This window comes from Periplaneta americana, chromosome 2 (assembly GCF_040183065.1).
Source record: "Periplaneta americana isolate PAMFEO1 chromosome 2, P.americana_PAMFEO1_priV1, whole genome shotgun sequence".
NCBI lineage: Eukaryota > Metazoa > Arthropoda > Insecta > Blattodea > Blattidae > Periplaneta > Periplaneta americana.
In genome coordinates, this window is record NC_091118.1 from 205,611,307 (window position 1) to 205,636,720 (window position 25,414).

Below are 25,414 nucleotides of genomic sequence, written 5' to 3' on the forward strand. Positions count from 1 at the left end.
TTTTATTGTTAGTAAGTTTGAAACGAATACAAGTTAATACAATGTAAGATAAACTAGCCCACTCCTGAATGAGTAAGACTCGTGCTCAGGAAGGGATTCCAATACAAACAAAAATAAAATTAAAATTGAGAGTGAATACAGATTAAAAAGTGTTTAATACGTTTAAAAACAAACTATAAATCCAATACACTTTTTTTTTTTCATTTTTTATTAATTGGACAGGATTCGTGGTTAAAATTATATTAGAATAAAATTTGTTTAATAATCTGGCACCTTTACTCATGCTATGATAAAAAGCTGCATTGGTTTTTACATTTTGGTTCAGACAAACGCAGAGAATTCATATTTTTAGTTCTATATTTATGTATATACCTTTCAAAGTTATTAAGATTTTTGTGAAAATATTTTAATAAAATAAAATAATACATTTGTTTAATATTGAAAACTTTGAAATGTTTAAACAAAAATTCAGTTGAGTAATATTTCTGCCTTTTTAAACAAATTTTTAATACTTTTTCTGTAATAAAATTAACAGATAAAGGTTGGATTTATAAGTTCCACCCCAACCTATAATGTCATACATAAAATATAGATTGAAATAATGCTAAATAAATTATACGTAAACAGTTAATTTACAAAATATTTCTTAGAACAACAAAGTAATAATTATAATGTTTTACGTAATTTATTACAAATATAATGAATATGATTATTCCATTTTGAATGATTATCAATAATTATACCTAAGTATTTAACCTCATTAACTTCATTAATAACTGAACAACTGCAATTTATATCGGAACAGTCAAAATTATGCATTTTAATTTTTAGTGTAGATGAAATTGGTTTATTACCTTTATTATTTAAACAAAATGGGATAGCTATTGTTTTATCTTTATTAATTACTAGTGAATTTATATCGAACCATTTTTTTTATTAATTTTAAGCCGCAATTTGCATTATAATAAGCGTCAGTCCAAGTTTTTCCACTAAAAAGTAAAACAGTAACATCAGCATGTGAATATAAATCGCCTTCATATTCTTTAAGGTCTATCATTAAAAGGTTATTAATACTGTATATATTAAAAATAAAATTGGTCCAAGGGCTTTTTCTTGCTGAACTCCTATTTTAATTTTAATAAATTCACTTAATCCATTATCAATTTTAGTAGCTTGAACTCTACCATTTAAATAAGATTTTAATAAATTAAAAAAAAATTGTTTTCAATTCCAGCACAATTTAATTTCTCTAATAATAAATGATGACTTACAGTATCAAAAGCCTTTCTTATATCCAAAAATATACCAACACACTTAAAACCTTGATCAAGTACCTTAATAATTTTTTGAGTAACATTGAGTAACATTTGTTTGTACTGTTTTCGTAAATTTCACTTACCCTGTGATTTGCTATTTTAAACATTCAACTAAACTTTTCTGTTGTTAATTTTACTCAGTTTGAAATCTGCTATTACTTTGTGCCTATTCTATTTTGTTTGTAATTACGATTTATCAATTAGCATATTATTGTACAGTCTTGTTATTGTATTTATATTCAATGTCCAAACACTGTATCTGCCGTATCTGTGTAATGGAAAATAAACTAGTATTACTACTAAAAGAAACAGGAATATAATTAAATATCAGTAACAGAAAAATGAGAAGAAATAGTAACTGCAACTTCTTAGAGAACGTGTTTCTTTCATTTTAGTTGTTGCGCCCTATCGTGTTACAGCTTTTAGTGCCATATCACGTAATAAATGTTTAATCTCTTATGTAAAAAATAAAATTAAAAACGAATGAAATAGTTTTGCTCCTTTGGAGCGCACTATTGAAACAACCTTATAAATTGAGCACTAATGCGATGTTGTGCTGAGTTAGAAAACTTCCTGTGAGGGATTATTCAAGTCTTCTGCTAAATAAATTATGTAAGGGAACCCCGAGTTGGCTGGGCCGCACTTAAGTAAACTTTCCTAAATATCTTATTACCCAAGTTGGAAACAATAACAACTGAGCTTGAGAAGAGAGAAGAACCAAGCTGCCTTGTTGTGCTCGCTCTTTATCCCCGTTGCTTTCCCCATATCGATGTCAATTTATCTAACTTAGATATGTTACTCTACTCTATTCTAACGGATTTGGTAGAGTACTCGTTCACACCCAATAGGAAAATAATATGGATTAGTAGAGTTGTACAGCGCAAAATTTAAATCACGAAAATGAACATCAGCCGTCGTTATTTTGCTGTGAGGAAGTCTTTGAAAATGATTGCTGAAATTTTGCTTAAGGGAGTGACTTCAGCTCTCAAGGAAGAAGAGAATAGAACAAAGAAAATATAGGTTAGAGTCTGGATCAAAAGAGTGCACAGTCATGGAGCATCTGCCCTTCTTCTGGGGAACTTGCTGAAGGGGGCGTACAAGAGTATAAATTGTGTTTGAGGATAAGTCCGGAAAACTATGAGACACTGCTTGAGATGATCACTTAAAAAATTGTCTCCAATTTTAATCTCATTGTTTCTGAATTATTTCTGCAGTTTAAAAGGACCGTAAAATAAAGAATTACAATTTCATTTTTCATTTCATTGTTTCTGAATATTTCTGTAGTTTAAAAGGGACGTCAAATAAAGAATTAAAAGTACAACTTTCATCTCATTGTTTATGAATTATTTCTGTAGTTTAAAAGAAACGTCAAATAAAGAATTACAATTTCATTTTTCATCTCACTGTTTCTGAATATTTCTGTAGTTTAAAAGGCACGTCAAATAAAGAATTAAAAGTACAACTTTCATCTCATTGTTCCTGAATTATTTCTGTAGTTTAAAAGGACCGTCAAATAAAGAATTACAATTTCATTTTTCATCTCATTGTTTCTGAATTGTTTCTGTAGTTTAAAAGGACCGTCAAATAAAGAATTACAATTTCATTTTTCATCTCACTGTTTCTGAATATTTCTGTAGTTTAAAAGGGACATCAAATAAAGAATTAAAAGTACAACTTTCATCTCATTGTTCCTGAATTATTTCTGTAGTTTAAAAGGACCGTAAAATAAAGAATTACAATTTCATTTTTCATCTCATTGTTTCTGAATTGTTTCTGTAGTTTAAAAGGACCGTCAAATAAAGAATTACAATTTCATTTTTCATCTCACTGTTTCTGAATATTTCTGTAGTTTAAAAGGGACATCAAATAAAGAATTAAAAGTACAACTTTCATCTCATTGTTTATGAATTATTTCTGTAGTTTAAAAGAAACGTCAAATAAAGAATTACAATTTCATTTTTCATCTCACTGTTTCTGAATATTTCTGTAGTTTAAAAGGCACGTCAAATAAAGAATTAAAAGTACAACTTTCATCTCATTGTTCCTGAATTATTTCTGTAGTTTAAAAGGACCGTCAAATAAAGAATTACAATTTCATTTTTCATCTCACTGTTTCTGAATATTTCTGTAGTTTAAAAGGGACGTCAAATAAAGAATTAAAAGTACAACTTTCATCTCATTGTTTATGAATTATGTCTGTAGTTTAAAAGAAAAGTCAAATAAAGAATTAAAAGTACAATTTTCATCTCATTTTTTATTAATTATTTCTGTAGTTTAAAAGGACCGCCAAATAAAGAGTTAAAAGTACAACTCTCATCTCATTGTTTCTGAATTATTTCTGTAGTTTAAACGGGATGTCAAATAAAGAATTAAAAGCACAACTTTCATCTCATTGTTTCTGAATTATTTCTGTAGTTTAAAAGGAACGACAAATAAAGAATTGCAAGTAAAATTTTCATCTCATTGTTTCTGAATTATTTCTGTAGTTAAAAAAGAACGTCAAATAAAGAATTACAACTTCATTTTTCATCTCATTGTTTCTGAATTATTTCTGTAGTATAAAAGGAACGTCAAATAAAAAATTACAAGTACAATTTTAATCTCATTGTTTCTGACAATTACAATTTTAGTCTTATCATATCTGAATAATTCTGTAGTTTAAAAGTAACGTTAAACAAAGAATTACAATTACAATTATGACGTTATAGTCGCTGAATAATTTCTGTAGTGTAAAAGAAACTTTAAATAAAGAATTAGAATTGGAATTTTATTATCACCTTATTACCTCTGAATAGCTTGTGTGGTTCAAAAGAAACGTTAAATAAATAATTTAAATTACATCTGTCGTCTTATATTCTTTAAATAGTTAGCTTTAAAGAATGATAAAATAAATAATCAGTTTTAATTACTGCTTTACCGAGGTCATGAAAATATGGAGCCCTATCTTCATGCCTCCCAATCGCCTTCAAGCCGTATAAATGGTTACCATTATCTTTACCTTCAAGTCTCTAAGTACCGTAACATTTGTGGTTTAAATAAACGTAAAATGTTGGTAAACTAGGATGATATTAACCGCTGTGTTAAGGCTGGAATAAAAGCTATTCATTTGTTCTATTCCACAATGCACGTTGCCTTAATTTCAAGTATCAATGTACACACACTCATAATGCTGAAACAATATCATTGTACGTCTTAATCTAGATTCTGTAAAATTGAAGGAGGCGTGAAATGTATCACCGCCAGTCGCTTAGGCTGTGTCACGGAATATTGCATAAGAAGCTTACACGCAAGGCTGCTCTCCTGCTGCAAATGTTCTTTGAAATTTGTCAGATTTTATTAAGTCATGTTACTAAGGCTGACGTTCTGATTTTATGCCGGGAAAAGGAAATGCTAAACGCATTATTCCGTGGTATACAGGCAAGCAGGAAGAGTGGGGTGGAGTGGGTGGAGTGGGTGGAGAAGGTAGTGCTGAAGTTAACGACACATCAGTTAAGGTCTGTGCAAGCGATCACAATGTGTTACGTACACAAAGTTAACAAGATTGCACACAAATAAATTAATGGATGAGATGCCGTCAACTGGTTAACCGAAGTTTGCTTAGTTTGTTAATTAAAAGTGGCTGTAGTGCAGATAAGACGTTCTCATTATAGATTTTGCATCTTCCTCAACATTTAAGTGGTTTTATCAGGTTGCTCGTTACCGGTAACATTTCGGATCGCAGTTAATTTTCTTAAATATCGTTAAATAATAATTTTAATTTACTCTGCACACAAATAGATTGACATTCGTTTTCTGCACTGCATAGCGAAAGTCATTTTATATTAAAAATCGTTATGACCTCAACGGCATTCTTTCTAAAATAACTTCTGTTGAATGTCGGTGTTCCGCAAGGATCTGTTTTGGGGCCCCTATTGTTACTTACAGTAATAACATTATCTTTCAATATTGTCGCAAGTCAGTGCCATCAATTGCATCCTTCAGTTGTAGCGACGAAGATTCTTAGTACTCAATATATTTTGGAAGGTCACTGAAAAGTGGCTTGAGAAAAGCAAGGGAGTCACAGATGTTGTCACTGCTAAGTATAGATTTTTCCTTAGGGATTGAGACAGTCTCCTCGACGTCGAGAGTGTTCTTGCCTCTCTCTCCCTCCCTCTCTCCCCCTCCTCCTCTCTCGAAATGTATTCGTTTTCTGCATTATATAGCGAAAGTCATTTTATATTAAAAATCGTTATGATCTCCAAGTGCTTAATATATTTTGGAAGATCACTGAAAAGTGACTTGAGAAAAGCAAGGGAGTCATACAGATGTTGTCACTGCTAAGTATAGATTTTGCCTTAGGGATTGAGACAGTCTCCTCGACGTCGAGAGTGTTCTTGCCTCTCCCTCCCTCTCTCCCTCTCCCCCTCTTTCCAAATGTATTCGTTTTCTGTATTGCATAGCGAAAATCATTTTATATTAAAAATCGTTATGACCTCAATGGCATTATTTCTAAAATAACTTCTGTTGAATGTCGGTGTTCCACAAGGATCTGTTTTGGGGCCTCTATTGTTACTTATAGTAATAAGATTATCTTCTCAGTATTGTCGCGAGTCAATGCCACCAATTGCATCTTTCAGTTGTAGCGACGAAGATTCCAAGTACTCAATATATTTTGGAAGATCACTGAAAAGTGCCGTGAGAAAAACAAGGGAGTCATAAATGTTGTCACTGCTAAGTATAGATTTTGCCTTAGGGATTGAGGCAGCCTCCTCGACTTCGAGAGTGTTCTTGCCTCTCCCTCCCTCTCTCGCCCTCCCTCTCTCTCGAAATCGATTCGTTTTCTGCAATGCATAGCGAAAGTAATTTTATATTAAAAATCGTTATGATCTCAACGGAATTCCTTCTAAAATAACTTCTGTTGAATGTCGGTGTTCCGCAAGGATCTGTTTTGGGGCCCCTATTGTTACTTATAGTAATAAAATTACCTTCTCAATATTGTTGCGAGTCAGTGCCACCAATTGCATCTTTTAGTTGTAGCGACGAAGATTCCAAGTACTCAATATATTTTGGAAGGTCACTGAAAAGTGCCTTGAGAAAAGCAAGGGAGTCATAGATGTTGTCTCTGCTAAGTATAGATTTTGCCTTAGGGATTGTGATAGCCTCCTCGACGTAGAGTGTGTTATTGCGTCTACCTCCCTCCCTCCCTCCTTCCTCCCTCTCTCCCCCTCCCCTTTCTCGAAATGTATTGATATTTCTCTCAAAATAAAAAAAAAACTCAATGTATAACGCAGTAAATACAGGATAACGCTTATCAACAATGATTTAAATATTGTTAGGTACTAAGGTCCAATTTAGTTTTTTTTTTTAGGTTCAAAAGAATTCACATATACGACTCCTACGATTATGATTCGGAAAAGTATTAAATAAATTAGGAATTCAGGAGTAAGGAAAAAAAAGGTAAAAACCTACAAATCCGGTCCCTAGTTTACAGAGTGAACTCTGTGTGAAATATTGCTAATAACTTCTTAAGTTTTAATTATACATACACTCACATATACGACTCCTACGATCATGACTCGGAAAAGTACTGAAGAAATTAGGAGTTCATGAGCAAGGAAAAAAGGTAAAAACCTACAAATCCGGTCCCTAGCAATGAGTAACTAAGTCCTCAGTTACGACTCAAGGAATAGCAAGTGCCCTTTCGAATTAAATGGTCCGTAATTCGATTTCCGGTGTGAGCGAAGAGTTATGTTCATTCAATAGGAATGGGTGCTTTTCTTTGTCATGTGAAGTCTTCGCGGAGGCCATATCTGCACTGCTTGGGAAAAGTGGCATTAGTTAGTTTCCACAAACATTTTTTATTAATTTATTGACAATTTACTGAACATCTGCTCGCTTGGGAAAAGAGACATAGGGGAGAGTCGGGTAGTATCGGACAGTGAGTTTCTTTCATCTACCACACAATGATAGTACCTGATTGATATGGTTACGTTTCTGTGATATCGCATAGAGAAACGTAACCATGTCATTCAGGTACTACCATATGGTGGTAGATGAAAGAAACGCACTGTCCGATGTTACCCGATGTCTGATACTACCCGACTCTCCCCTAAGTATTTCTCCCATTACAGTAATTCATGCAGAAGAAAATAAAATCGACATAAACCAGTGTGAAGACAGTTTTTTTTCTTTCTCCCGTGAAATTAACATTTTTGACTTGTGCCACTTTTCCCGAGCACTACAGATATATTATATTGACCATACGGCCACAGTTACCCTCATTGTGAATCTAATGTTGGTCCAAAGAAAAGCTGAAACATCCAGGTGATGCTGTATCGCCTCAAGAAGAAGAAGAAGAAGAAGAAGAAGAAGAAGAAGAAGGAGAATCGATATCTAAAGACTACTTTAACGCCCGAAACTTAATTACTATGACGTAAACATCCCGCTGTCTGCTGTTACAAGATTGAAAAGACTTTAAATTGTGCCAACGTTTTAGGCCTAAGCAAACTACAGTTTGCTCACTTGTTTTGAAGGTGTTGAAGTGATGGAAGAACGAAGAGATGAGGTGCAGGATTCTGAAGGGATGAAGCAGCTGCAAGGTGTGGACGAGGACCGCTCCCACGTACAGCAGCCTGAAGTTCGGCCGCTCAGGTTCCACCTCCTGTTCCTCGACTTCAGTAACATCTGAAAAAAAAAAATAGAACTTTATTTAGAGATTTTTAGTCTTGTTAAAATATAATAGAATTTAATTTATCGCGGCTGAATTGGATGAGGAACGAGACCGTAAAACAGTCTTGCGATGGTGACTAGTAATTTCGAGCGAGTGCTCTTTTATGCCCGCTGAGCGCGCGCGGAGCTCTTTTACCTGTAAACATTGCTAAAGGATGTACAGATCTTAGAACACAGCGCATCATGACGGAACGGAAGCGCTTAAAGCTTTCAAGGAAGAGTGGAAAATACAATATTTATGCTTCGAACATGGTGATGAAGTCCAGTGTTTGTTGTGTAAAAAAAATATCATTTGCAAAAGAAGCAACATAAAACGGCATTATTAGACGCAAAATGAAAAAAATATATAGGCATTATTCAGGAGAAGAGAGAAATAAATTCATTTCGGAATTGACATCGAAGGTAAATTAACTTACATTTGGATCAGTAGATTGTATCTAGATTCCTTTTATTTCTTTATTTTAAATGTATTGTTGATGTTTTATTTGTTGCTTGTTTCTGGATATTTACTTTTATTAGACTACGTGTTTCTTTAATTTAGAAATAATATTTTATCTTTGATTGCACTTTAACTTATACTATTACTAAGCTGAAAAAGCCAGTTCACTTTTATTCCAATAACTATTTTCAAGATTTTGAGCAAATAAGAACTAAACATTTTGAAAACTTTGATGCAAGGAGCTTTTTTAGTAACGTCAATATAAAATATACTTAAAAATATAATTTCAAAACTATTAGACCTAATTGCACCAAATTTTGTACAGATGATATTATTATAGATCTGTTTATATAGTTTAAATTTCACAAATTTTGGCCGAAAATTGTGGACGTTTTAAAAGTCATACATATCCCCTTAAATGATTGACCCCAAAAATTATGATGGCTCTCAATATCTTAATTTAATCAATTTGTTTTTTCGTGTTACGTGGATCTCACAAATCACTCTAAGAAAACTCATTACATAATCACGACTGGAGAGTAAGGACTACATTTTCACAATCACACAATCAACATACTCTATTTCACTCAATGTTGTCATTATTATTTTTTCAACAAATACTCAAAAGTACTTAGAGATCACACACGTCGAGCAGGTAGACCCTATTAGTTTCTCCTAACCAATGAAGTGAAGTATTTACATAATAAATAATTGCTTTTAACAAGAAAATGGTTTACATACAATTAACTTTTCCTATTTCTCTTTTTGTTCCTAAAAAAACCCTTCCCTTTGCGATTTGTTTATACAGGGACGTCATTTTATTTTTACTTCAATTTTTACTCTACCTGAGTTTTTTACTGTACTTCACTCCCACCCCTTCTACTAATGAAGTTCAACCGTCATCCACACAGATCCAAGACAGCATATACAGTCATAGTAGCCTTATGGTCATAGTAAACAGTAAATTCCAAAAATATGTTCGCGTTTTCCAGTGATGAAAGAGCTTTCAATATTGCAACATTTTCGCACAGGTACTGTCGTCTATTTGCCTTCGTCGTATCCCGGTTTCCCGCACCAGCTAGTGGCTGGGCTGTCTTAGCTCCTTTCTCAGAACATTAATTTCTGTTAGGAATTGGACGTCTACGTAATATTATACAACTGTTTAAAATAACTGAAATAAAAGGGCCTTGTTAAGTAATTAACTGTCACGTGGTTTCCTCCCTTTCTACGACCCTACGACATAACCACTTGGACGGACAGTAGATAGCATGTCTGAGTAATTTTATCTTTTTGGATCGCGCAGAAGTGAAGATTGAATTTGCAGTACGTAAGGTACTCTTTTATAGAGTAGGTACAGAATTATTTCAACGTGACTTACTAGTACGAAGGACGAAACTAGTAATTGGAATTACGTACAATAGTCTGTAGTGCGATAATATGCACATTAGAACTGAAGCCTGTATCGAAATGAACGGCCACCATTAAAAAAAATGTGTTTAAATATCCATATTATGATTATTTTTCAATTTAACTTCATTCTCTATAATGTACGGTAATGTACTGTAGACAGTATAATATACACTGCATAATGAATACGTCCACATGGACAGCTCAGTTCGTGAGTAAAAACACTCATTGTTAATACAGTACTGTATTTTGATTAAACAAAAACCTAATGAAAATGATCAAACCCAAAAGCCCAATATTTCCTAGTTTACGTAAATGAACTACTTTTCTTCCCTCTTATACCTAGTAAAGTGATTTGTTTGTATATTACGCCAGTATCATCGAACTCCAGTCGTGGGACGGGGTAGCAAACTGCGATGATCCAGAGGTATAGGCAAGTTAATATTAAAAATGTTAGTAAAAATAAAATGATGTCCCTGTATATGTACATGTATATTAAATAACTAAATAATTAGCCCTATTACATAGCCAGAAATTTAGTAACGCAAGTTATTGTAATATAATTGCTGTCTTTATTCACTGCATGTGCATGTACATCCCTGATGTCTATGTTACGACGCTATGGAGTGGATGCGCTATGCGCTCGTGATCAAGGTCGAGCTCTTCTACCGTGATTGAGAGCTAATATCGTCTCATCCCTGCCGTAAACCTCAAGAATTCGACGTCACCTCGTGTGTTTCAGTGTTTCATATGAAATATGCAGGAAACAAGTGCAGAAACTTTTGACGTGTAACTAATTCTCCCCATCGGAAGTAATAAAATGGTTAATTTACTATAAATTGCTTTAAGCAATCATTACTCGCTTTCTGTCGTCTGATGATTCATTTGCTTTAAAATTCAAGTCTGTACTTGACTTACTGTACGCTAATTAAAAAGTGAAAGGATTTTATGAACTGGAAGTTACGCTGGTCGCCATGGAAGTGCTTACATCATTCTAATTAAATTCAGAACTGATACACATTAAGTATAATTCAGTGCCCTCATTTTACGAGAAAACTTCACATATTTCCACCGCCGGCCGACTTACTGGTCTCCCGACCGCAGCGTGGGAAGCCAGTTCTACAAAACATTCCAACATTCGTGAATTTATTTTAATCTGTAGTTGCTAAATGTATTGATTTCCCACTAGTGACGGAACACGCTCCCCGCAGGAAAGTCTACGCCGAGGTTCCGCTGGAATCTAGTTTTCTTTTAAAATGAGAACACTGTACTATAAAAAAAGACCCAGAGGTGCATTCTCTGCATTTTCAACATAGGCCTGTATACCTTTTATTTTTTTTTCTATGGAAATACAGAGACATCACTTTATTTTTACAAACATTTTTAACATTAACCTGACTATACTCGGAAACACTGTTGCCCCCTACCATTACAGGAGTTTGATGTTGCTAGTGCAATATGTAAACAAATCATTTTACTAGCTATAGGAGGAGAGAAAAGTAGTGTATCCATTTATGTTGTAGGGAAATACGATATTACGATTTTCAGTTTGATCATCACTTTTACGGAATTTATCAAAATACAGTAGAGTAGTAACATTTTTTTTTTCAAAAACTCAACTTTTCAGGAGGCTATGTTCATTATGTAATGTCTACTTTATTTAGCATATTAATTATTGATGTTAACATACAATATAGAGAGTGCATTTAAATTGAGGGGGTCATAAGTAAAGGGCTGTAAGTGCACTTAAGTTACTTTTGAGAAAATGGGGTTTAAATATTTAAGCTTTCGTAAAATCGGTGAAATTTTTATTTAAATTTTAATGTGTGATGAGATTAAAATAGCCCTTTGCCAAAAAAATTTTGGATACTTTAGCTTACACTGGATGCACTTAACTCATGTTATTACAAATGTCACTAGCATTCCTTTGCTTGTAGCCACTTCAATTCAAAATAAGCTAATCTGAATTTTTAAACAAGTTGCTGAAAATGGTTGCAGTTCATTAAAATGCAGGCTTCAATTCTTTACGCTTATTATTAAAAACATATTGAAGCATATTCTCTGAAATTGAATTTATCGTTTCTTGAATATAATTTTTTAGTACGATATTATTAATATAGGTTCTTTCTTCTATAGAAAACGCAATCATATTTCTGAAACACACTATACACTGCAGTGTTTACTTCACTGCTTGAAGACTTCGAATGCAACAGCGGCCGTAAGTTTGTGTGTCTGACGGGAGCAAGGACATTAGTGAAGGGGTGAGAGTGAAGTACATTCAGAAATGCAGGTACAATAAAAATGCAAGTAAAAATAAAATGATGTCCCTGTATAAACAATATCTGCATAATTTTTCTGTACATTTAACATGGTAGAGTGCATTGAAACGTGCATTTAAATTGGTTAAATAGTTTGATAACAATAAAAATATGAATTTTGGATAGAAAAGTGGAAGAATTTCTCACTTACTTGTATAAAAAATTAAGATAAAATTGCATTATGCCAAAAAATTACTATTGTTGTGATCATTTTACATGAAAAATTGGTTAATGAAATTTTATAATAATTATAAGTCAATAAATGTAATCAATACAAATTATTTCTGGAATAAAATTTTTTTTAAATTATTTCAATCGTTTATTATCATAATACTCTGCTCTCTTAAACTGGCAGAGTATATTGGGAATTATAAAATGAATGAATGAGTGAGTGAGTGAGTGAGTGAATGAGTGAATGAATGAAGCCACTATGTCCCATGAAGGGCTAGGGCCTCCTACAGGAGGGGAAGCTCGGTTGGTGTGGTTCACATGATGAGCTATTTCACGTGAACAATATTTACATTCACATTCACTATGTGAGATACACTAGAGTTTGTCAAATTTTAGTTCTATATGAGTTTGTTCACTATCTGTCTCCACTTGTTCCTGTTGCGGGCGATGGTTGACCAGTTCCCTCCCAGCTGCTGCTTGAATGTATCTGCCCATCTTCTTCTTGGCCTGCCTTGTGTTCTCCTTCCTATGTGCGGGTCCCACATGGTGGTTTTTCGCGCCCATCTGCCTTGTTGCTGCCTTGCTACATGACCACTTCATTATGAGGGCTTTTTGTGTGATGTTCTCAGAAGCTGCAATTTTCTGCAGTGCCGTGTTGGAGACCTTGTCTTTCAGTGAAACGCCAACTACCTTCCTCTCCATTTTCCTTTTGACATATTTCGATGTTCGTCTTTTGGCTTTCCCAAAACATGCTGTGAAATGTTTAATATCAATCAGTTTTTATCTCGACGCACGTTCCCTAGACATGACTCAAGTTGATTTTTGTGTTTGGTGTCATATTAAATCAGTTGTTAATGAAACACTCATCGACACATCTGGAGAATTAGTTGCTAGAATCATTCCTGCTTTTGACGATCTTTATAACCGACCACAGATATTTCAAAAGATTCGACGGCGTTATACTTTGTGTCAACCATGGCGGTCGCAATTTTGAACAGTTTCTATAGTTTGTCAATACCATTTTCTTAATATCTGGTAATAGATAAAAAAAGTTAGTGTGTAACCATAGAAAGTAAATAAAGTAACTCTTCAAGTTCAGATTTTTTCCTTCATGCCGCTATCACTTGGAAACGAAGCATTTCCGGACATTACTTTATTAAGAAAAATGTTTAATTTCATTCCCTCTATCACACCAGCAAATTAGGAATAGTTAATATGTTACACTCTGTATATTGTAGTAGGATTTATATCCTCGAGTGCAATGTGCTTACATTGTTGGTAACAGGAAGACTGTTAACAGCAAATTGGCCTCAAGGTTAATTGGACTAAGTCCGTCGTGCTGATAGAGCATGGTAGTATTGTTAATGATATTTCCCTCCGACAAGTCAGAATATATGAGACGAATGATACGGACTGCATGCAATTGCAATGAAAAGGAATTGCTACAACGTATTAGCACCGAAGAAAGAGGCTCCTCCTGTCCACATGAATAATTCATTCCCGGGCCGTTACTGATACTGAGCGAACATATTGATATAACAGGAATAGTTGAACGAAAATTCTTTCAAGCCAAATGTACTCAAGGGTATAAATTCTACTGTGTCTAAGATATGTAAAATTTCATAATTTTATTTTGGATAAAATGCTGAAATATGCACTTAAGACAGATAAGAAAAAAAATAAAAGGAATTACAAAAAAAATGTCCAACATATTTATTGTATAGAGTGGGTTGGGGTAATTTGGATATAAAACAACCTTGTTTAATACGATGAAAGAGTAATGGAACGGAGAAAAATTCTCTCCGGCGCCGGGATTTGAACCCGGGTTTTCAGCTCTGCGTGCTGATGCTTTATCCACTAAGCCACACCGGATTCCACCCCGGCGTCGGACAGAATCGTCTCAGTTTAAGTTCCAATTCTTGGGTTCCCTCTAGTGGCCGCCCTCTGCACTACGTCATAGATGTCTATGAACGTAGGACCGAAGTCCACACATGTGCTGAGGTGCACTCGTTATGAGTGACTTAGTTGGCTGGGATTCGACGGAATAAGCGCCGTCTTATATCACGAAGTGATTTACGCATATCATATATATTATTTTAATGTACCGAAGTACATATATTTCCATGCAGATATTCTGCGTCATCATACGATGAAAGAGTAAACCTTGTTTAAATTTAGAGAACCATAGCCTGTTACCATGGTAAAATTTTCCAGTCAGTTTTATAATTATATGTTAGCACTGGGATCTTTTAGAGCGATTATATTGCATTTTTAAGTATATTGATCTCTCCTTATCATAATAATAACACTAAGTTTAACTTTACTCAATTTACCCCATGGATGGGGAAATTTGGGTATAATGTAGACCTATATTATTGAACCAAAACATGCTTTAAAGGCTTCATGAAATCAAATATAAAATCAATTACGAGTTATACCTGGTAAGGTTTGTCTTGTCTCAGTAGCAGTAAAAACAAGTCCCTTCAAATGAGGGTGGAAATTATAGGAGGGTTGTAAATTTTCAGGATTCCTTTCAAAACCTTGTTATTGTACAGGCTACCGGAACTCAGTTTCTTGAAAGACAAGCTCAGTGACGGAACTACACAGTACGAAGAGAGATATTTTGTAATTTTATTTTGCGCTACAGAATGTATCACCTAGTCCCTTCCGCCACTGGATGGATGGACGGCATCGCTCCACTCCCCCATCGCCATAACAATACAGACGAAGTAAGACATATCTCCTTTCTCTCTCTTTTCACAGTGAGACAAGATACATCACACAGACTTTAGTGTATGTATCCTAGAACAGAATGCAAAGGTTAGATAGGCATTTAAAAATTTTAACCAACCTAACAAGATAAAAAATTTCCGCCAATACTCAAGTTCTTGATAAGGCTTATTTTGTGAACTTAAAATATCTCCCATTAAAATCAAGGACAGAAAGCACTTCAGAAATGTGTCTTTCACCAATCCATAATTTATGTACGTGCCTTTATCTGAAACGAAAACTAAGTTCGTTACCAATTAACCTATAATTATATCCAAATTACCCCACGTTTGTAAATTATAATTTACTGGTTTCTCAACAATATTGCTTTGAATGTGATGTGTCATTTCATACACTGATAAATAAAACAGTTTTTTTTGTACCAAGTAGTATCAATGTGATCAACACAAATTTTTACCAATTCATGATAAATAATATTGGATTGGTATGTATTTGAAGATTAGGTAATTTTTATTAAATAATTTGTAATATATACCCAAGTTACCTCACTAGACCCAAATTAAAGCAAGTAAAGAGATAGCTTTGGAAGTAGGTTTGGAAGTAAATCCCGAAAAGAGAAAGTCTATGATTATGTCTCGTGGCCAGAATATAATATGAAATGGAAATATAAAAATTGGAAATTAGTCCTTTGAAGAGGTGGAAAAATCCAAACATCTTGGAGCAACAGTAACAAAATATAAATTACACTCGAGGAGAAATTAAATGCAGAATAAATATGGAAAATGCCTGCTATTATTCGGTTGAGAAGCTTTTGTCATCCAGTCTGCTGTCAAAAAAGCTGAAAGTTAGAATTCTTAGAACCGTTATATTACTGGTTTTCTATATGATTGTGAAACTTGGACTCTCACTTTGAGAGAGGAATAGAAGCTAAGGGTGTTCGAGAATAAGGTGCTTAGGAAAATATTTGAGGCTAGGATTGGTGAAGTTACAGGAGAATGCAGAAAGTTACACAACACAGAACTGCACACATTGTATTCCTCACCTGACACACAACGCACATTCACACCCGCACATAAACCTGATCTTATGGAAGAGGGAATAGCTATATTTCATCTTCTATACCGGGACTCGAGCGTGGGCCACGATTGAAGCTGAGGATGCTACCGTCCACTAATTAAATATCGACGCACTGAAATGACTGAACGAACTATTTTATGCAAGGAATTTGTCGAGTCGTGCATCGGCGGATTCCAGCTCAGCAAAACTATAATTGAATCTCTCCTTTATCTGGTCTCTTAATTAGAAAATTCTGGCATTGTGACAGGCAAAATAAAAAAATGGAAGAAGAGACATTAATTTGATTTTTACTTCAAAACAGACTGTTGTGAATGTAATGACGGTGAAGAGAGACAGTAGTAGCCTCTTTGTAGGTGCACAAGCACATTTTTTTTCCCCCTCTTAGCAAAATCCTCTTCAGCGGTTGCGCTCCGTAATGGACTTTGCGAAGCCACATCAATACGAGCCGAGTATACCTGTCAAGTGTCGTGGGGAACGCGTCGGCTATGTTGGCAGCGCTGACGTACTTCAATCTCATCACGAAGTTGGGAAATCAACACCTTTGTTGGGTTACCTAGAAACCGGATAGGTAGCTAGATTGTAGCTTGTTTTCTTCTTTAACTACTTGTACCTGGCCTGATATACACCGTTCTATCAGATTTTAAACTTATTAAATCAAAGTGTTTTAATAATTCTATGCCTTGGGGCAAAACAGTGGTAACAGCCATTAGGAAAGTTGTGAAAAATTGCAAAAACAAAGTTTGTAAAGGCATATGAATCATATTATTATATGGTTAAAGTTGATGTTTCAGTCCAGTTCATATGATTTAATACAATATTCATTATTGTTTAATCATATATTTAAAATTAAACAGCATATTTAATAGTACAGTGGACTCTCCTAAGTTCGACTGAACAGAATTGAAACTTCAGTCCAATAAGGGTAGTGGTTGTGGCAGGTGAAATGAATACAAATTCTTATTGGTTATCCATCAACGAATACAGTACTGTACTTGCATTTCCTGCCCGCCCCGAGACTTGTGTATGCGCTTCTAGTACCACAGTGGGTTTCGACAGTTCCGTCTCACAAACGGCACAATTCTCAAATAGAGAAAGAAGAGCTCATTAATTTAAAATCAGTGATCAATATGGATGTCCTAATCAATAAAATATTCTGTTTTCCTTTAACAAAAGTATCACTACAAGACACAGAACCAATTCCCATCCAAATGACAAACCCATTTCTTAGTGCCCGTATAGGGACGTGTCTAATTCTCCTACGTAAGCAGTCGAACTATATATAGGATATCGAACTTGATTTCTGTCGAATTTAAGAGCTTCCACTGTATACACAACGCCGCTTGCCTCACTGGTTGTGGAGTTATCATTATATTCCCCCAAAAGTTATTTTTAGGCAAGTATTATATAGGAATTTTTGTTAATATTATAATATCACTGATTTTTATACTTACTGGCATGTAAAAGAACTCTTGCGGGACAAAATTCCGGCACACTGGCGACGCTGTTGCGAGTGACGTTAAATAAAACATAATTTAATTTAATAGAGGAAAAATAGAGATGAAAATGGAGGGAAAATTGAGAGTTAATGTAGAAAATAGAGCAGAAAATAGAGGAGCAAATAGAATAGAAAGTCGAGGGGAAAATACACGAGCAAATAGAGGAATTATACGAGTAGAAGGAAAATAGAGAGAAAATAGAAGAGAGAATAAATGAGAAAATGAGGGCAAAATAAAACAGAAAATAGGGGAGAGTAAACAGGAGGAAATAGAGGGGAAAATAAGGGGATAATAGACGTGATAATAGGGGGAAAAATAGAGAGAAAATGGAGGGAAAAATGGACGAAGAAATAGAAGTGAAAATAGAAGGATTATACTTTATTTCTCTTCTATTTCCCTTCTATCTTACCTCTATTTTCTCTTTACTATTGGCTATATTTTTTTTCTCAATTTTCCATCTAATTTCTCCTCTACTTTCTCTACATTTTCCCTGTTTTCTCCTAGATTTTCTTTTCTATTTTCCCTCTATTTTATCCATATTTTCTTCTTTACTTTACCACTAATTGTCTTCTATTTTTTCGTCTGTATTACCTCTATTTTCTCTCTCGTTTTATCCATTCTTTTAGTTTACTCGTTTTCTTGCTTTCTTGTTTCTTCGCTGCCGTCTCGTTTAAAGTACTTGGTTCATTTTCAGAACCACTTCAACATCCACTGTGGATGATGGTTCTTCATTTGGACTCATTATTTCTCCTTGCAACAATAACCTCTTCTATTCTATTTTCTCCTCTATTTTACCACCAATTTGTCTTCAATTTTCCTTCTATTTTGTCCTTTATATTACCTTTATTTTCTTTCTATTCGTTTTATCTATTTTTGTAGTTTACTCGTTTTCTTGTTTTCTCGTTTCTTCGTCGTTTTTTCCCCTCTTTCTCTCTTTAAAGTACTTGATTCATATTCAGAACCACTTTTAGCATCCCTGTGGTTGATGGACCTTCATTTGAACTCATTATTTCTCCTTGCAACAGTAACACCTTCCTAGTAGCAGCCATTTTCACAACACGAATGGCGCTTACCATTGTCTTGACTGGAGTGGAATGGTGTCTCTAGTTTCAAATTGTTCTCACAATCTTCATAGATGACAGATATGACCAAACAAATCACAGACATAGATAGTAGAACAAGGGAACATTAAGAAAGTGGTTTTATCCATTAATGGTCCATATTGGCACTTATCATTGTCTTGCCCCAAGGCACAGAATTTATTAATACATTGCATGGTAAACAATAAATTATCGACCTTTCTTCTTCTCACATACAACACTCACAACACTCAGAGCCAGATTAATTTGATTCTTAGGGCCGATAAAAAAAGTTAAATTTTTTCCTTTCACCATGTTAACAATGTCAAAAGAAGTGTTTGTACAAATTTTGGCCACTCGACTGCAATTACGCGGGCCGTAAAAAAATAAGTTCGCCAGGGGCCGTTAACACAAAGAAAACACAATTTCATTGCAAACATTTATTGGAACAGACAGAGAAATTGTTGAGCTATTTATCAACATATCCCCCACCGGAATTGAGACATTTGTCATACCATGGGATCGACAGAGAGGTGCAGACGGCTGTCAAACGCTGGTTCTGATCCCAGGCCGCTGACTTCTACGACACAGGGTTACAAAAATTGATCCCATGGTATGACAAATATTACAATTCCAGTGAGGGATATGTTGACAAATAGCGCAACAATTGCTGTATCTGTTTCAATAAATATTTCTATGCAATTCTGCTTTCTTCTGTAAGCGGCCCCAAGGAAAATCACTTTGAAAGGCCTCGTAATTGCGGTCGAGTGGCCAAAATTTGTATAAGTACTTCTTTTGACATTATTAACATGGTGGAAGAAAAAATTAACTTTTTTATCTGCCCCCATCAGAATGTTTGCTTTAGCATAATATGGGTTGCTTCATCACACTCGTACAATCACTGAAACAAACTCACACGATAACAATTTATTTAGTGTGTGACAGTATTATTTTTAATTAATAATAATAATAATAATAATAATAATAATAATAATAATAATAATAATAATAATAATAATGGGTTGGAAGTAAATCCCGAAAAGAATAAGTATATGATTATGTCTCGTAACCAGAATATAGTGCGAAATGGAACTATAAAAATTGGAGATTTATCCTTCGAAGAGGTAGAAAAATTCAAATATCTTGGAGGAACAGTAGCAAACATAAATGACACTCGGGAGGAAATTAAACGCAGAATAAATATGGGAAATGCCTGTTATTATTCGGTTGAGAAGCTTTTGTCATCTAGTCTTCTGTCAAAAAATCTGAAAGTTAGAATTTATAAAACAGTTATATTACCGGTTGTTCTTTATGGTTGTGAAACTTGGACTCTCACTTTGAGAGAGGAACAGAGATTAAGGGTGTTTGAGAATAATGTTCTTAGGAAAATATTTGGGGCTAAGAGGGATGAAGTTACAGGAGAATGGAGAAAGTTACACAACACAGAGCTGCACGCATTGTATACTTCACCTGATATAATTAGGACCATAAAATCCAGACGTTTGAGATGGGCAGGGTATGTAGCACGTATATGGGCGAATCCAGAAATGCATATAGAGTATTAGTTGGGAGGCCGGAGGGCAAAAGACCTTTGGGGAGGCCGAGACGTAGATGGGAAGATAATATTAAAATGGATTTGAGGGAGGTAGGATATGATGGTGGAGACTGGATTAATCTTGCTCAGGATAGAGACCAATGGCGGGCTTATGTGAGGGCGGCAATGAACCTCCGGGTTCCTTAAAAGCTAGTAAGTAAGTAAGTAAGTAAGTAAGTAAGTAATAATAATAATAATAATGATAATAATACAGTAATAATTATGTTAATATAATAACAGTAATAATTAATATCATGAATAAACATTTCCTATCGGAGGCACTTGAACTACACCTTTTCCAGTTGTATTTCAGAAAATATCAATTGTATTTCAGATTAGTCAATTTAATTTCAAAAATTATCAATTGTATTTCAGATTTGTCAATTGTATTTCAGATGGTATCAAATGTATTTCAGATATGTCAATTGTATTTCAGATGATATCAAATGTATTTCAGATATGTCAATTGTATTTCAGATGATATCAAATGTATTTCAGATATGTCAATTGTATTTCAGATGATATCAAATGTATTTCAGATATGTCAATTGTATTTCAGATGGTATCAAATGTCTTTCAGATTTGTCAATTGTATTTCAGATAGTATCAAATATATTTCAGAAAATAAGCAGTGCATTTAAGATTACATAGTCACTTTTATTTCACAAAATAACAAATGTAGGCCTACTTAAGATTTTAACATATATTAAAAAAATGGAAAATGGATTAAAAAAATCCTGAATTTTGTTACATTTTAGCGTCCGACAGGCATATTCACCATAGCTAAAGCTGCAGCTTGATGAATTGTACTGTGTTGTATTGCACGAGCACAATCACCACCAACAATATTATGTGTGTTGTTTCATTAATTTTACTCTCTACAGTAGGTAAATTAGCCTACAACACTAGGAGCTATGACGTCAGGAATTCCAAGATGCGTTTTTACTTACGTCTTCACTTTACACCAAATGATCTCGATTGGATTTAACATTGGACAATAAGGTGCCAACCGTAACTTCTGAAATACAAGTGATAGTTTCTGAAATACAATTGACAAATCTGAAATAAAATTGATGTTTTTTGAAATACAATTGATACTATCTGAAATTAAATGGATAAAAATTTGAAATACAATTGTTGTTTTCTGAAATACAATTGATACTATCTGAAATTGAATTGACAAATCTGAAATACAATTGATATTTTCTGAAAAAGAAGGAAAAGGTGTAGTTGCATGTGGCCTCATCGAGGATTTCGGTCACCGGCCGCTACTGGTTTGACCCCAAAGATGAAATGAGACCGTAACAGACCACTATATCTACTGGGTGTTCAGTTCAAAATGTGTCTTGGCTCGCTGTATGCCGTCATGTGGCTAGCTGATGAGCCTAGAGAATTCAATCTTCCTACACTTCCGCAGCTCAGGTGTATAATTTAAGAGGCAGAGAAGTTGGCTAGCAAGTACGGCGTTCATTCTGAAGAGTACGTGCCGATACGTACGGTAACGCCGGTAGTGGCAGGAATGTGAACTGTTTGGAAATACGTACTGTCGGGATATGGGGAGAGGGTTAAGACGATTACTTACGTATTTGTTGACATTAACTTCGACGGTCAACATGGACACGGAGCATTTGATTTGTGTTGTGGAATGTTACCGTACGCAACCGATGATAACAAATACCCTGCGTACGACTTGCCGGCGCAAAACACAGTTCGAAAGAGGTTATGGTAGCACACAGACCGTACAGACCGCCATCTGTTGCTACGACGTTCAAGTTATACCGTACACGTTCTCAAGTTCAGATTGAAGAACGCCTTAAATAATAGGCAACTTCTCTAACATATAAACTGAAACTCGCTTCAAATCGGTGACCCAACAACAGTAACGTCATGACACACTTTGGAATGAACACCCAGTAATACATGATAGCAAAAAGAAAAAGAAAATCGGGAGTCACCAGAAAATAGGAAGAAGCTGGTAATATTACTAATATTTTTATAAAATTCTGTATTTGCTCACGACAGATTTGCTAGGTCTATCGGATTAATATTTGATTCACTCTTTATGAGAATAGAACTCGTGTGCAGAGAAGTCTTAAGACAAAGCGGATTACAGAATATAAACGAAGACGGTACGTTTTAAGCAGTAATTATTCCAATTTCCCCGCTGAATGAATCTCTCTGATCAGCCAGCTACCACGCTCCATCAAAGTACTTACACAAGTTACAAGAACCAACTTGCAAGAGATTCTAGAAGCCAATGAGTCGAGTGTTGAAGTTATGTAATGAAGAATTGCCTGCAATTATTATTCCGCACGCAGCCTTGTTCAAGGCACTCCGTCTGAGAAGTTGGTAATTCCCCCGGCTTTGCTCGGCGCTGAATTGTACTTAAAAAACTTTCCTTTCCGTGGAGTGCATAATGAAATTCTTTTTTTCGACTAAAATGTTGTATTATATTCTCTCTAATTTAATGTCATTTAATTTGAATGTCGTCAGAGGATTCTCGTTCTAGACTAAGTGGTACCTTTCCTTTCTGGGCACATTTTAGCGGAGGGACAATCATTAATTCTTTCGTGTTACTTGTATTTAATTTTCGCGGCACATTTGTCTTCGCTTTTTTTTTACGTTCAGTCTTCTCAACTGTAAAGCCTCTCACACTGCACTTCACATGTTAGTACGGTTTGCTTTTTTGTGAATTATAGTGATGTCACAAGATAGATTTATTTGGGAAATCTCAAACCTCGAGTGACATTTATTAGGACTATTTTGTGAATGAAATAAAAAGGTAAATAATGTATCCCTAAAATTCGTTCACAAAATGTTAATAATTGTATATTTATGGATACTTAACCTATTCAGACATTGTGAAGTCGAAATAGATGAATAACGATTACTGCAATAAATATATTGAACGTTATTCAGTAATGCCAATTGAGAAAAGCCAAATACAAGTTTAATAGTACATTATGCAACGAGCCTATAATGAAGTTAATTAAGAAGTGAGTATGGATATTTATGAAACGAGTGCAAGCGAGTTTCATAATTTTCATACGAGCTTCTTAATTACCATTATAGGCGAGTTTCATACGACTTTTTATGCTCGACTATATTTCTAACCTGATATTATTAATTTTAATTGTATCTGACCTTCAGCAATGTTCCGTATGTTGTGAGATGTGCGCAGACGCGAAAGTATTGATTTTTTCCGAGGAAAAGATGTCCACATTGACCTTGCTAGGCTATAAGAACCTACAGAGATAACATTGAAATTAAATTAGACATTGAAAAACGAGATGACAAATTGAATTTATTTGAATACTATTTACAATTAACGCTAATTATTATAGTAACAGAACATAACCTTCTGCGACAGTATTGGATTTCCAGCCTCCGTGACTTTTCGCTAATTCTCTTTCGATTGCATATCCGAGAATAATCGATACTTGCGGTTTTATAACGGTAGAAAGCTGACCTGTCATTGGCTGAACAGTTGTAACCTGAGTCGTCATTGGCTGAAAGACCTGACCTTTAATGAGTAGGTGTACTTTAATGACATGCATTAAAGGTCTGCTACCAGGTGTATAATTACTACGTTTCGGCATGGTCGAGCATAAAAATATTAATAACACATACTGCGCTTCTTTCTTGTTATTATAACAAATACATTTTCATTATCTCCTGAAATCATAATTTGATTTAAACATTTTATAGTATAATTACAAATAACATGATTAATACATTAATTAAATGAATAATTATTATAAATGAATGTAACTTATTTTTGTTCTAGCAATAAATTTAATTTCCGTCAAATAACAATTAATTTGTGGCATCTTTCATAGTTTATACAATCCTATGTGTGACTTTGTTTACTGCAAAATGATCTGACAACGTCATTTGCTTGAGATAATCTTGGCTTGCTGTGAGAGGCTCACTATTTCTTCTGTTTCCTTCTTGGAAAATGTTTTCACATTCATAGCACAGAAACTTTCCATATAAACCACCTTAATGCGGTCTAGAAGACTCTAGCCATCTGCTGGAGACTAAAATAATGCAAGAAAAATGTTAATATTTCTCCTCACTTTTCATCGCGAGGTAACTTTAAGACATTTTTGCTAGATCTAACAAGCGAACATCTACATCAGTAACAAAACGACAACCTTGAAAGAATTTTTAGAGGGGAGAAGCAAGAAAAACACGTGAACGACGATCAATAATTGATCAAAAGAAACAACAAAACGAAGCAGTAGCTGAAAGTAAAGACGATTCTGCAATGAAATTTTTGATTAGAGAGAATTCCTTCGCGCTCTTTACCTTCCAGCCATTTCTTTCTTTCCGTCCGTCCGTTTTTATCTCCTTTCAAAGGTAGGAGGATTGCGCCAATGAAAGAGCAAGTGGTGGAAGTGGGAAGAATCTTCTTTAACTTTCAGTCTTTTCTTTTCTAATAAAATTGGCAAGGAGTTATTTTCAAAACAGCTTTGATCTTCCATTCATATGAATTGTTAAGAGAGAGAGGGGACGGGGAGAAATTTAGGAAGGAGAAAAGAAATAAAAGAAAGCTGAAGAAGGTTTCTGTAATACAATTACTAGGAGTGTATTCTGGAAGGAAAGTCGGATAGGGGGAGCGGGGTCAGGTGAGGGGGGGGGTTGCGGGGTGTCGTCAGCTCGAGGCCTTGTGCTTCATTAGGCTGCACTACTGAAAGATGCAAACCTTGCTTTCTTCATTGTCACAGTCAACACGTTTCAAAGTCGGATTCTGTTGTACGCAAAAAACGTGTTGGTGAGTGGTGAGAAATATTTGGAAATTTTTACTGTGTGATGTATTTAGAAACGTGAAACGTTTTGGGGCTACATTCGGTTCCTTTATCGGGGAAGGGGTGGAAAATGAACATAACAATCCATTAATTTTATTACACAGAAGATTAATAAAAATTTTTCTGACAAAAAATATGGATTACCGAACAAATTTAATTTATACAGATTTTAATGTATTAACTATTGAAGAAATTTATAAATGCAGTTTACTAACTTACTATCACAGAAATCAAATACAACATAAATCTAATCGACATGAATATCGTA

At 34.5% G+C, this 25,414-nt stretch overlaps 1 protein-coding gene and 1 non-coding gene across 3 annotated transcripts in view; both read right to left on the minus strand.

The window, feature by feature from the left end:
• The window catches only part of LOC138695087 (uro-adherence factor A-like), a 217,020-nt gene that overhangs the window by 72,762 nt on the left and 118,844 nt on the right, over positions 1-25,414 (minus strand). For both annotated transcript variants that reach the window (XM_069819475.1, XM_069819474.1), the window contains one exon: positions 7,818-7,979. In XM_069819475.1, the coding sequence (XP_069675576.1) occupies positions 7,818-7,979 (162 nt within the window). The remainder of the gene's footprint in view (positions 1-7,817; positions 7,980-25,414) is intronic.
• TRNAC-GCA (transfer RNA cysteine (anticodon GCA)) lies at positions 14,160-14,231 on the minus strand. Its single transcript has one exon. It is a non-coding gene; the product is annotated as a tRNA-Cys (tRNA).